The 14,611-nt window shown below is 37.2% G+C and overlaps 1 protein-coding gene across 2 annotated transcripts in view; it reads left to right on the top strand.

Annotated features, from left to right (window-relative positions):
* PRKG1 (protein kinase cGMP-dependent 1) overlaps nt 1–14,611 on the top strand; it is an 878,222-nt gene that overhangs the window by 177,289 nt on the left and 686,322 nt on the right. For both annotated transcript variants that reach the window (XM_026719912.2, XM_026719913.2), the window contains exon 2: nt 8,751–8,917. In XM_026719912.2, coding sequence (XP_026575697.1) covers nt 8,751–8,917 — 167 coding nt within the window. The remainder of the gene's footprint in view (nt 1–8,750; nt 8,918–14,611) is intronic.

Raw genomic sequence — 14,611 nt, 5'->3', positions numbered from 1 at the left:
TGCTTTTTCCAAATCTATGATCGCTGTAGTTGTGCCTCACATGACTTCTCTTATGTTTCTATTGTGGAGTCTGGAAAGAGTGCCATAGTCCATTCTCACAATGCTAGCATATGTTCTTGAAAGTAAAAAATTGTTGGAAAAATACTGTGATTGAAAAACCAGCCTTTCTGATGCTGGAAAAAGTAATTTCATATAAATGTAGGTAAACCTTTGTGGCTCTTTTTGTTATATTTTTCTTTTCTTTTCTTTTTTTTGGCAAGAAAGGTAAAGAGTTAGGTCTCTCTCTCTCTCTCTCTTCCAAATTTATCTTCCTTTCCACTTGTCTGTGTCCTCCTTTGTCTGTTCAGGTGTCTGGTAACTGTAGGTGAAATAGACACTTTAAACCTTGGAGAGGTTTACTTTGTCTTTTAACCACTTTAATCCTCTCCAAACACTCACACGGAAAGGCTCACTTCTGTTTGAATACAAATTGAAACTCCGTTCTCATCCTTTTGAACCAGGTTCCTGGAGCAACATTTTACTTTTATTCAAACAGACATGAGCAAAGAGTCTATTCTGACTTCCCAGCACGTGCAATCCATGCATATTGCACACAGTCAAGATGTACAGCTAGAGGACATGATCAGGTTTTTCAGAAAAGGAAATAGGCTGTTGGTGTCAATCGTGAAAACTGGTTATAATGAATGGCTGCGGAGGGTTAAAATATTGGGAAGCCTCCTGACCACCTCATGATGCTCTCCTGACTTGGTGGCAAAACTTACAAAAGTTGAGAAAGCATTAAAGACCACAATGTCTCTGATGCAAAATAGAGAGGTATGTGTCTGGAAACTGTTGGGAGAAATATCCATCGGATTCAATTCCAAGCTGGGAGTAAGACACTGGAAACATGGAGGCTGATTGGAAAGGTGGTTTAATGAAGCAGAACCACACGGGTGGTTCTGGACAGCTGACCACATGGAGTTGAGGGTGAGGGGTTTTTATACCTTCTCTTGGGCTTTGCCCTTTGAACTTCCTGTTCCTGTGCAAGAACATGTATCCTGTTGGCTGTTGTCAGAGTCCCATGGTGCCATGTACAAATTCTAGGAGTTTGTCTGAGCTAAGATTGGTTGAAGTTTGGCTGATGCAATGAAGGGGCCTTTTGGGCAATTCCTATTGTGGCTGAGGGATAACCTTACCATTGTTTAGACCTTGCTGCACAGAGTAATGATTTTACCAAATCTGCATTTCTACCCATCATTGGCTTCATCTTACTATCTGTTTGGGGGCTGGGTCTCTGAGTTTCTGTCTCCCTTAAGATTTTTATTTCTCTTTTAGGGGAAATAATTTATCCTGCCTTTTAAAATATTTCTCAAAAATTTTCATTCTTCTAGGACAGGGGTGGGTGCTAATTTTCTACAAAACAGCTTATACCTTTCAACTATCAGAATCCATAAAACGATGTGCATATTTTGACTGGAATCTGAAAACAAATCTTGACCTTTTGCTTCCAAGTGGGCATTGTCCCCTGAACTGGCCCTGACTAATCCATGTCTTCTACAGCTGTAGCCTTTAAACCAGAGAGACATTTCCTTTTAGCCCCTGTTTACTTCTTAGAGTATCTGGCCAGAGTTTGGCATCTTCTCTCGTGTCTAGTCCAAAGACATTGAGCCCTGTGGCCCCAAAATGTCTATCTCCTCTTTGCTCAGTAGATGTTTGAAGATAATTTTTGGCTCCCATTCAACATCTTTCCTCATGTCCAGTAAAGCTAGCTCTTCTTAGGGGTCATTCCCCTCTGACCTCTGGTTTAATCTCTCTTATTTCTTGAGGAAATGAATACACCCAAACCATGTGGCTATTGTCAGTCTCCAATTTGTCTACATTTTTCAAAAATCTCCCTCTCTCCTCCTTCCAGCACAGGTAGTCCTTCACTTATGACTACAAATAAGTACAAAATTTCTGTTACTAGGCAAGTCAGTCGTTAAGTGAGTTTTGTCCCACTTTAAGACTTTTTTTGCCACAGTTGTTAAGTGAATCACTGCATTTGTGAATCTGGCTTCCCTATTGACTTTGCTTCTGACCAGGTCACATCACATCACCAGGACACTGCAACCGTCATAAATATGCTATCAGGATTCTGGCAGTTACCCTAATTAAATCATGAGTCTCGAGCAAAACTTCCAAAACTTAGAAAGGATTTATTGGGAGTTAACATGTCTGGCACTGCCTGGGTGTAGCTGACTCTGAGACACCCTTGACCCTGGTTTTCCCCCACCCCCTGGGTGTATCATAATTCATATTCTTCAATGAGAAACATCAATAGCCAAGAGTAATCAGTCATGTTCTCCAGTTAGATATTTGCTGGCAGAAACTTCAGTCACCTAGTTATTATCTTTGAAAACTTATTTATGGAATGCATTTTCGATTTCCAAGCTGTCTTTCAAACCCCTTTCCCCCTTCCCTTTCTGTAAGCAACTCTAAAAAGACCCTAGAAATATTTTATGAGTTAGTTGCCAAACGCCTGAATTTCAGCTATGTTACCATGGACGAGCTGCAATGGTTTTAAGTGTGAAAAAGTCACCTTTCCCCACTCTATAAAGCCTTAGTAAGACCACACCTAGAGTACTGCATACAGTTTTGGTCACATTATAAAAAAGATGTTGAGACTCTAGAAAAAGTGCAGAGAAGAGCAACCAGGATGATTAGTGGACTGGAGACTAAAACATATGAAGAACGGTTACAGGAACTGGGCTTGGCTAGTCTAGTAAAGAGAAGGACCAGGGGAGATATGATAGCAGTCTTCCAATATTTGACCGGCTGCCACAGAGAGGAAGGGGTCAAGGTATTTTCCATGGCACTCAAAGGCCAGACAAGGAATAATGGATGAAAACTGAAGGAGAGATTTAACCTGGAAATAAGGGGAAACTTTCTGACAGTGAGAACAATCAACCAATGGAACAGAAGTTGCCCTCGGAAGTTGTGGGAGCTTCATCACTTGAGACTTTCAAGAAGAGATTGGACTCTCATTTGTCAGAAATGGTGTAGGGTCTCCTGCTTGGGTGGGGGGGTTGGACTAGATGACCTATAAGGTCCCTTCCAACTCTGATTATCTGTTATCTGTTATTGGAACTTCAAATGGTCACTAAACAAACTGTTGTAAGTCAAGGACTACTTGTAGTTCTTCTTCCTGTCCTCTTTCCAAGTGAGGTCCTTTACCTCAAAACAAAGATTCCCCCCCCCCTTTTTTTTTTTAAAGCATGAAAAGCTGTAGCTGAGGAAATCTTGCTTTAGCAAAAGCTTTCCACACAGCCCTCTCCTTCTGGAAGCCAGGATTGCAAACATGCCAAACATTCTTTCGAATCAAAAGTTAGTTGTGGATTATCCCTGGTGTACATGCTTATCTTTGAAGCATTTGAAGGCATTACGGAGTCTCCTTCCTATTTGCTCAGGCGTCTAGGATATAGACATCTGGTCTCTGAGGCTCTCTGCCTATATGTAATTCAGGCTTGGGTGAATGGCTGACAGAATGTGGGCAGGAAAGGATTTGCTGTTCACTCTACTAGCATTGTAAATTTAATGTAGATATTGCAAGGCATTGGTTTCAAATGGCCCTTGAATGCAGTGAGCTTTGAAGGCAACCCAGGATTTAGAATCAATGAAGGGATTCATTTAGAGCACCGTTGGGCTGTTTATACCCCCCAAATAATATAATGCTAGGCATTCTACAAAGCACTTATATTAGCTACATATTTAGGCAGGATGAAAATAATACGTTTCAACATCTGAAGTGAAAAATGTTATGAAGAGATCTCTGAAAATGTAGTTTTTACTTTAGCTGTAGACACTAATTTACACATAAATGATTACTTTTGTAATATTTGATATGTTTTGTGATTTGATAGGCTTTGTTCTGTATAAATGAAAAAGTTAAGAAAGAGAATTAGGGTTATTATTTCCATTTCAAACCTATCAGCAAAGTAATTCTGTTCAATATCTCCTGAAAATATTTATTTTGAAGAGTGTTTTGTGTCACTTGTGTATGTAACAACATCATCCTAGAATTTGTTTGCAACATTTATTTTCTGTTGTTTTAAATCCCCAACAAAGCAGTTTCTCTTATTATTATTTTTATTTATGGAAAAATAAAAAACAATAAATAAAAATAAAAAGTAAATTTATTTATGGAAAAAGAGCCAATATTTGTTTACAATCCTGCTAGTAATAGGGAGCATAAGAAGAAATCTATGAAGTCAAGATAAGTTTAAGATTGAATATGATTTGGCATTACTTCTGAACCAAAATTTAGAAAACAACTTCAGTAGTGTTTCGATTGAAAAGCTGTTTGAATTATTAAACTTTATACAATACGACTAACAGAAAATAGCATGGTATTCTTTTGATTATATAAAATGGATTTCTATGACCTTTATGTACAGTTTTCTGCAAGCCATCATCAAATCAAAGCTTTCATGAGTCTATAAGCTCAAAATCCTGGAAGTTGTCAGTATTGTTAAATACAAAAAAAAATAAAATCTTGATCTGAGGCATGGATTCTTTTTTGAATCTTCATAATTTTTGTATAGAGTCCCAGTAAACGTATCATCAAGTCTTACAACATGTATAAAATAATAGTGCTACATGCAATCTGTAGCAATCATAAAAATTCATAAGAATCCATATTTTCAGTCTATATTTTTGTGTTCACTCTGTAAAACTATCAGACAAATGACATTCAGTGCTTGATATGTTGAACATAATCACTCTACCCTATATAAGGAATGCAAGGAGCAATTACATCCTCCATTACATCCTCTATCCATCATTTGTAACCTTTCCATTTTTCACCAGAGAAAATTTACAAATGAGGAAATGGTAGATATGCTGCATATTCACAGGACTCCGAATCCTCCACCCAGAAGCAAACATAATACACATTAGCTACTTTATTGTTCATTATTCCACCCTAAAACAAGTGAGAGCAGTGCGGTGGCCTAGAGGTGAAGATGCTCACCTCCCACCTAGAAAGTTGAGAGTTCAATCCTAGATAGTTGCAGATGTTTCTCTATCGGGGGCGCAAAGAGAAAATATCTGCTGAGAACTCCATGTAGGTGTTAGGAAGGTCATCCAGCCACTAAATGTTCAGTTCCATTCAATTGCCCTGACTCCATCTCAGATAAAGGGATTACAGGGTCATAAAATGAAAATAAAATTTCACCTCAAAATAAGTATTGTCTGAATACACACAGAGTGACATACTAAAGACAATAAGATTTCATGTTCAAATGAATGTTACCCTTTAACCGAGTCCAAGTTTATCAAAGCACACATGGAAAAACACACTGAGTTGTAGTCTCTCTCTCTCTTTCTGCACGTTTTTATGTATGTGCAAGAGAGAGAGAAAGGAGAAAGAGTAGTAAGGAAAGAGGGTTTCTCATAAAGTAATGTGTTAAATGGAGAATCAGCTAGTATAATTGGTAAATGATGTTTTTCCTTAGTCGGACTTATGTAGAAGCTACTTGAGTTTCATCTGCAAGAGGCAGCAAGATTTGTAGATTTTCCCGATGAGTGATTTTGGGGAAATCAAAGATGGCTTCCACTTGTCACCATTGGGAATCAAGTGATTCCCATACATAAGCCTGGCTGTTTTGTTATGTTGGAAGGAAAAGCCATCTAGTTCCGTTCCAAGCCAGGAGAAAGGCACTGGAAACAAAATGGAGGTTGGAGGCTGTTTGGAAAGAGAGGTTTTCTTTATTGATGAAGCAGAGCTACCAACCACATGTGATTCTGGGTAGCTGACAAAATGGAATTTAGACTGTTTTTTTAAAATATCTTCTGGATTCCTATGGGATTTATGTAGGGGTCATAGCTGGCTCTCCAGGGAAAAGAGGAAATACAGATCATACGAGTTTGAGCTAATTTTGCCAACCTTTTGTTTGTTGCTTATCTGGGTTTTTGTCTCGACCCATTCTTTCCGAATGGATTACCAAATCTGCATTTCTAAAAGCCGGCCTCCTCAGTTTTTGCTTGTGGCAGGGAGACTTGGGCTGGTTTCTTCCTCCCTTAAATTTTTTTCATTTCTCATTTAGAAAAAATATTTTATCCTGCCTTTTTAAACATTTCACAAAATATTTCATTCTTCTGGGGTGGGGGTGCAGTCTTCCCATAGTTAGATTAGTGCTTCTCAACTTTGGCAACTTTAAGATATCACTTCAACTCCCAGAATTCTCCTGATGAAGGTTTCTTGGGAAGAATTAATAGCTGCTGGAGAAAGAAGAGCGTAATCAGAGCTTGATAAGATTTGCCATGAATAATACATTAAAATAGTTTTAATTTTTAGTTGGACATGAAGTTGCTCCGGATAGTAGTTTTTGTTTTTAAATATGCCATTTCTATTTGCAATAAAACAAGAGATTGCTGTATTTTTTGCTTGTTTAGTTTGGGGGTTCTGTTGACTTCATATTTTATGGAAGAGATGCATTTACTGTATTTTATAGTTCAAAGATATGTTGATATCACAGACAATATTAATTTTGTTGTGGAATGATAAGATGATTATTCACGTTTGTATATATAAAAAAGAATCCCATGGTAAACATTTTGCAAACAGACCAGTGTATCCTTTCATATTTATATTTGGACATTAATTTACTTTACATATTAGATGCTTGTTTGCTTAAAATCCCTTACATAATATTTAAACAATTACAGTCTTTAATCTTTATGTATGGGGTATTATCAGATGGATGAAATAAGATTTAATAGACATTCTGGAGGGAAATCCAATATGAAAATGAGAATGAAGGCAGAACTGTTAATATTTGTGCCTGACTGGCTCAGAGAAGGAGATAATCCTTCAAGAGTTGATGGTGCTTTATTAAAAACTTGTAAGACATTATGAAGAACAACAAAATTGATCCTGTATGCTTTGTAAAAGTAGTGAACCGTGGAGACTTTTGAAAAGGTTATGTACAAATTACAGAACAATTAGAAGTAGACAGTTGAAAAAACCCAATCCACTTAATGATTTTAAAAGTATGAAAATAGGTGGTGGTCCTAATTTTTTAAAATTAAATTATTAAATTCAGACTAATATTTGTTATAGCAAAAAAGACCAGGTGATTAACATTTTATTCAAACATTGGATATTCATGTTTGTTTGTTTATTTGTTTTGCTATGAACTGATAAACTATTAGTGGTTGGGAAAAATTCTAAGTTTTTCCCTGTATAAGACAGCACCTGCTAGATGGGCTGAAGCTGAAAAAGTCAATCTGATAAGTGTAACTGCATGATTAAAGGCCTTTTTAGTATGCATTAAACATGGCAAAAGGGAATTTTCCAGAAAAACATACACAATTCTGTATTTACAATAGATTTCACTTCACTAATTATGTGTATACTGTTCTACAAAATTACAGAGCATTTTACAGTGCCTTCTCTGTTTTTCTCTCTTGGTTTCTGGGGGTTTATTTCTGGCTTGCTAATGCTTTATCCTAAAGAAGAGGGAAATAACTCTTTTCTGGGCTTGTGGGACTCCAACACCCTTGTCAAACTATTCTCCTTGACATCTAGCTGAGAACTATAGACCTTTCCATTAGCCATTTTGCTCAATGAACCTCTTTCTTTGGTTCAGTTTCCTCCTGCTGGGTCCCCGATGGCAGATACCTCCATCTTGATATACACAATATTACAAGTCCATGCTGTACAAGAATGACTCCAAACATGTCCAACAACCTTATCTTCCATTATATGATGCTTTTGCCCTTTTATGGTTTATAATATTTACAGCTGGAAGACAGGTGTTTTAATTAAGCTTCAAGCTTTTCTATGACACAGAATAATTTTGAGCCATAGACTTTGTGACTGGTATGTATGTATGTATGTAAGAGAGAGAGAGAGAGAGAGAGAGAGAGCAGGATGTCATGGTTTTGGTCACTAGCTCAACCTTCTTATTCTTTTATAACAGGGGTGTCAAACTCAATTTTATTGAAAGCTGCATAAGAGTTGTATTTGACCTCACGGGGCTGGGGTGGGCATTGGCCAGCATGACATCACTTGTGTCGGGGTGGTGCCTGTGGTGGCTCGAGTACCGTGCCAGTGAAAATGGGCTCCCAAGCACCATTTTTGGCTGCTATAGTCTCCTGCAACCCTCTGCTAGTGAAAACAAAGCTCAGGGAGGGTTGCACATGGCCCTTGCAAGCACTGTTTTTGCTGGGAGAGGCATTGTGGGCCTGTCCTTCTCTATTTCCAGGGCAGCCCTTTGATTTGCTGGATCTGGCCCCCGGGCCTTGAGTTTGACACTCTTGTTCAAAAAGCTGTTGGAGCTGTGTTGCAATGATAACTGTTGTAACAGCATTTGTGAAGGACATCAGGTTGGAACTGGTTACAGCAAGCACCTTCTAAGGACTAATGCTGATTTAATCATCTACTCCTTACCTTCTGCATAAATGGAAATAGGGTGGCTTTGTGAGATTATTGCCAATTTAATATTTTCTGAATTGTATCGATAGCTAACAAGGTCATTAATTACTGTACTGTCCTATATTGTTAGGTAGGGTCAACCTCATAGCCATTTTTGGAAGAAAATGCAGGAGAGGGCACAATGCTATCTTTAGATAATCTTGGCGTGAGCTGAGATGATACCTTAACCTGCTATTCTAAGTTTAGATTTTGGTGTTGGTGAAAAAGTTTAAATCTCTCATTTGTACATGATCTTTTTAAGGAGGCTGATTGGTACAACCATTTTGTACAGTACAACTTTACTTTCTCTCTCTAGGTCAAAGGACCTAATAAAGGAAGCTATCCTTGACAATGACTTCATGAAGAACCTGGAATTGTCTCAGATCCAGGAAATTGTGGATTGTATGTATCCAGTGGAATATGGCAAAGACAGTTGCATCATCAAAGAAGGAGATGTTGGCTCACTGGTATATGTCATGGAAGGTATGTTACACAATTGAGAACTGAGAATTTATATGAAGTATATATATCCGTATGCTTGCTTTTCCCCTTATTTGATTGCCCAGAAATGACTTCTGGCAGACAGGAAGTGTTATTGAATTGTTCAAGACCATCATAATACTTTGAAACAACTCTTAAATGATTACAACTTGGTTTAGGTCTGGTGTGCTGCAATTAGGATTTATTCTAATGAAGGGAATCATTACATATCACAAGTCTCCCTGTTATTTGTTACAAGATTGTTTAAAATAATCCGGGTGAAGTAAGAATGTTGACAAATAAACACTTTCAATAAGGGAGACTTATATAAGACAGATTTCAGTTGTACCCTCCTCACAATTCTTCGCAAACTAGTGTGAAGGCAACTTTTGACTGTCTTTTCTTTGGCCTCAAAATGCTGAAAATGGGTGAGAAATGCTGGCAGCCATTCCATTTTTTTTCTCTAGTTGACCAAAGAAAAAATTCTAAAAATTGGGCTCAGGTGATGTCCCACCCTTTCAGCTAATCATTTCTTTATATTCAGGACATTAGGAACATGCAGCACAAATATGGTCTCGGGAGCTTTCTAACATTCTACTGTAAGTTCCTTTGGTGGACAAGTGAATCTGGAATAAGGTGCATTTGAATTTAAATCAGCTGAAACATACCTGTTCTAAAGCATCTTTTCACACCCCCTTCAGCAACTCTTTTAGCCAGACATCTATTGTCTTGGAATTGTGTGGCTATTGTGAAAGCTCAGAGAAAGAGCTCAGATATGTCTAGCCAATGTAAAAATCATCAGCAACAAAAAATAGAAAATAAACAAATTTTAAAAATGGCTACTTCTTACAACAAGGAGCAAACCTGCTATGAGGATCTCCTTTTCTTGATTTTTATTGAAATGCCTTTGGAAATAATGATACTGTACTGGAAAAAATAGCATGGTGCCAGGCTTTTTAACCATGATTCTAGCTAAAGGGAGTGTGTATGTATATGTGTATGTGCATCACTAGTAGTTCGCTTGATCCCTGGAGCTGCGATATGGGCTGAGGGAAGGATTTGATATAGGCTGCTTATATAAACAGAGAAAATCAAGCCGAGAGATCTTTTTGCAAGGGTGGTGAAATTGACTGGAAACTGACCAGGAGTATTAAGATCAAGTTAGCTGATTAGTTCTCTGTATTTCTTAGCAGTTAGGTTGCTTTGGATGCTGGGGAAAAAAAACTTGTCTGTAAAACCTGGAAGGTTTGATATAGCAAAAGCCATACACAGATCTCTTTCATACCTTGCCATTATGAAAAAAAAAATACAGTTTTATTCTAGTTAAGAGTGCAGAGGCATAAAAATGCCAGTCGGGGCTTCAAAAGATCCAGCGTCATGGGAATGAACAGAACCTAATCTGGAGCTAGTGAAAGGAAAACAGTAATTACCCTATGATTCTGTTACCGAGCTGATTGCATTCTCTGTGCAGATATTCGCTGTATGGACAAAGGGCAGAGTAAATATGGAACTTGTTATTTTGAAGACTATCTAATGCCAATTGTATGGTTAAATGCACCACTTTCCCCCTTCTTACAGTTCAAAGATTGGTGTTTGTTTCAAATCCATCTCATGGAAACTGACAATAGCACGACAGTTTGTGAATTTTTTTACTGAGATGTTTTTTAGGATTCTGTTTTTGAAATGATTTTCTTCCCATTTGCAGTTGATTCTGAAGGTAGCAGTTTTATTTTGAAGAATGCTTGAGGTTTGCGGTATATCCTATACCAGTGATGGCTGTTAGGGATATACCCTAGCAAGATCTGCACAGGGCAGTCAGGCAGGCAGGCAAAATATGTGAGATAAGTGTTGTGTAGCTTACACTCAGTAAACCATACACAGTGCCAATTAAAGTAGTTTTATTCCAGCAAGAGTTAAAGCATAGTCAAAACAGTCCATATATCATACACTTAGTTCAGTCCGTCCAGGGATTATTCATTTGCAAATTTCAATGTCCAAAATGAGAGGTCGGTACACTTACAAAATAACAGTCCGGTAATTTATCTCCTCGCAGTAGAGAGAGATATGCAACAAACTCAGAAACTCCTCTCTTCCGTCTGCAACTCCAGTAATTGCCAGCAAAGCGTCAGGGAATCGTCAGCTTCTCGTCAGCATCTCTTGCTCCCTCTTATGGTGGTTTCACACCACACCCAAAATACATGCTTTGCATTTAAAGTAACACACACTTTAAACTAAGAATCATAGCTTATATATATATTATCTTACCCAAACTAGTTAGGTGACCAATGTTATACCTAACATTCTCCCCTTTTGGGTAATATAATAATATATATAGCTATTTACAATCTTAACCCATAGTTATCACAACTCTCTTTGTGTTTCACTGCATCTTGGGCTTTTGTAAACTGATCAGCAATATTTTGCTCAGTCATACAATACCCCAATCTTATTAAACCATCTTTTACAGATTGTCTTACATTCAGATATCTAAGATCTGTATGCTTAGATCTCGTTTTTACAGCAATATTTGTAGCCATCTGTATGGCTGCTTGATTGTCCTCATACACAACAATGGAATCATTAACAGTTAATCCCATATCCAACAACAACTGTTTATACAGAATTAAATCAGTACATAATAAAGATAGACATGAAAATTCTGCTTCCATTGTGGACATACTTATGTGTTGCTGTCTAATTGACCTCCAACCAATTAATGCTTTTCCTAATAGTATAGCCATTCCAGAAGTTGATTTCCTAGTGTTTATATCTGTTGCAAAACTTGCATCAGCATATGCACTTAAAATCAAATCATCTTTTGGCTCCAAATACAATGCATAGTGCATTGTCCTTTTAAGATATCTTAAGATACGTTTTGCTGCTTGCCAATGTCGTTCATTGGGTTCAGCGTTGAAACGAGCCAATTGATTAATGCTATAGGCAATATCTGGCCTTGACCAATTACTAATGTATGATAGACTACCAATTAGCGACTGATAGATAGTCTTATCGAATTTTGAACTCTGAACATCAGTCCGGCAAAATTCCTGACTCATTGGAGTTTTTGCTGGTTTACAAAGTTCCATCTTATATGTTTTTAGTAATTGATAAATCTTATCCTCTTGAGATATCTTATAGCCACTATTGGTTTTATTTATTGTCAATCCGAGATACTGTTTTATCTCTCCTAATTGCTTTAATTTTATCCTCTTACCTAATAATGATATTATTTCAGTAGCTTCATTATTAGTTTTTGTAATTAATGCAATATCATCTGTAAACAACAATAATAATGACACTATTCCATTTTTCTCTCTTCTAAATAAACATGGATCAGCTAAACCTGCTTTAAACCCTATATTGTTTAACTCCTTAACAATATATTGGTTCCATTCGTAACCAGATTGTTTTAATCCATAGAGACTCTTTTTAAGTTTCCAACAGTCATTATTAGTTTTATCATCCTTAATCCCTACAGGTTTCTTTAGGTATATAGTGTGCTGCAATGGTGCATGCAGATAGGCAGTTTCTACATCTAAATGATTTATGATATAGTTTTCTTAGCTGCCCACACTAAAAGCTGCTCTCAAGGTTGTTGCTTTTAGACTTGGTGCAAACACTTCATCATAATCACATGCAGTTTGATTAAATCCTTGAGCTACCAACCTAGCCTTATGGGTAACAGTCCCATTTGTACCTGTTTTTAATTTAAATATCCATTTACAGCCAATGGACTTTTCACCTGGAGGTAATCTAGCATTCTCATAGACTCCCATCTGTTTTAATGAATTCAGTTCCTTTTGCATTGCTGTATGCCAGTTCTCCTGATCCTTTGCAGGATACAGTTTTAGTTCTTCCACAGTGGTTGGAATTTTACTAATCTGGCACACACTTGCCTGATACCTATCAGGTGGTCTACTCACTCGTGTTGACCTTCTAGGTAGAACAGGACTCACAGGTGGACTTTTATCTATAACCTGTTCCTGGTCATTTATTTCTTCTTCACTTATTTCTTCTTTAATTGGTTCTATTTTCACTTCCTTTACTTTTTCTTCAATTGGATTTCTCACATCACTAGCATGGTGGTTCGGGCCCTTGTAGGTTTCTATGATTACACTTTTATTCGAATCGTGTTCCAGTTTGTGCCATCCTACATGTTCCAGGAATTTAGCACTAGCACTACAATAAATTCTAGTTGTGCCCTCTTCCCAGAACCTGTAAGATCTATGGTTTGATTCGTAACCTACAAAATATAATCTTTTAGCCCTATGCTGTCCCTTATGTCTCAGTTGTGTGGGAATATGCACCCATGCTGGTGCACCAAATGTGTGCATGTAGCTCAAGTCAGGTTTTCTACCATGCCACCGTGTGAATGGTAATTCACCTGTTGTTGAGTTAACAACATTATTCAGTATATGATTACCACACATTGTTGCTTCTCCCCACAAATTTTCAGGTAATCCTGAATCTGACAACATAGTACGAGCCATTGCCTGCAGTGTTTGGCCTCGCCTCTCTATAAAGGAATTATGTTGTGGCCTATATGGTGCAGACTTTTTATGTTCTACACCTGCCATCTTCAGTCTATTTTGGAATTTATTATTTATAAATTCCGTACCATTATCAGTTACAAGAGTTATTAGTTTCCTTTTAGTTTTTCTCTCTGCAAACTTCAACCAATTAAAGAAATTTTGATATGTTTCCGTTTTACTCTTCATTAAATAACAGAAACCATATCTAGAGTAATGATCCATTATACTTAATATATAACGAGCACCTCCCACACTTGGTTTTTTAGGACCTATAATATCAGCAAATCGACCTCTAGAGGCTCCTTAGTCGTAAATCCATTAACTCTATTTGCTGGTATTACCTTGCTTTTTCTTGACTGCAAGCATTGCAGTGCAAATACTACTGCAAGGCTTCAGTTTTATACCTTTAGACAGTTCAACAGTTTGCTTGAGCATTTTAAAATTTATATGCCCTAAACGTCTGTGTAACAAATGTATGCACTCATCATGAGGTTTAACATTATTATACACTGTGTTAGCCACCTCTAATTGATTATCATTCAACACATACAATTCACCTTTTAAAGTTGCAGTCACTTTTTTACCTTCCTTTTCTATTATGCAGTTTTCTCCCCTAAAGGTAACTACATAACCTAGTTTAATCAAAACTCTAACCGAAAGCAAATTAAACTTAAGTTGTGGTACATATAACATTTTTACATTTTCTTTTATGCAAGAACAATATGCAGTACCTTCAGCTTTTGCTTTAAGTTTCCAACCATTCGCTAATGATATCTGCTGTGAACTCGTGGACATCTTAATAAATCTTTTCTTATCTTTTGTTATGCAGTGCGATGCTCCACTATCTACAACCCAAAAATTATTATTGTTCACAGTTTGGTTGCTATACATGGCTAACTAAGCATTTTTTATCCTTTTGATGCCTTTTAGCATTCTGGCTGGCATTTTGGCTTTTTTCTTTCTTGCAGAATCTGGCCAAATGTCCTTTTCTTCCACAATTAAAACATTTTTTAATTGTGTAGGCTGACGAAGATAATTCTTCTTCTTGTGGTTGTTCCCTTCTGAGTTGATCCCTTTCAAGCCTTCTCCTGGCTTCTTCAATTAATCTGCCAGTAATGTCAGTTAATGTGAGGTTATCCTTTGGCAGCACTTCCAATGAAGTTAC

This window comes from Pseudonaja textilis, chromosome 4 (genome assembly GCF_049901715.1).
Source record: "Pseudonaja textilis isolate UNSWEBS1 chromosome 4, rPseTex1.2, whole genome shotgun sequence".
Lineage (NCBI taxonomy): Eukaryota > Metazoa > Chordata > Lepidosauria > Squamata > Elapidae > Pseudonaja > Pseudonaja textilis.
Note: the sequence above shows the minus strand (reverse complement) of the source record. Positions and strands in the feature narration are given on the sequence as shown.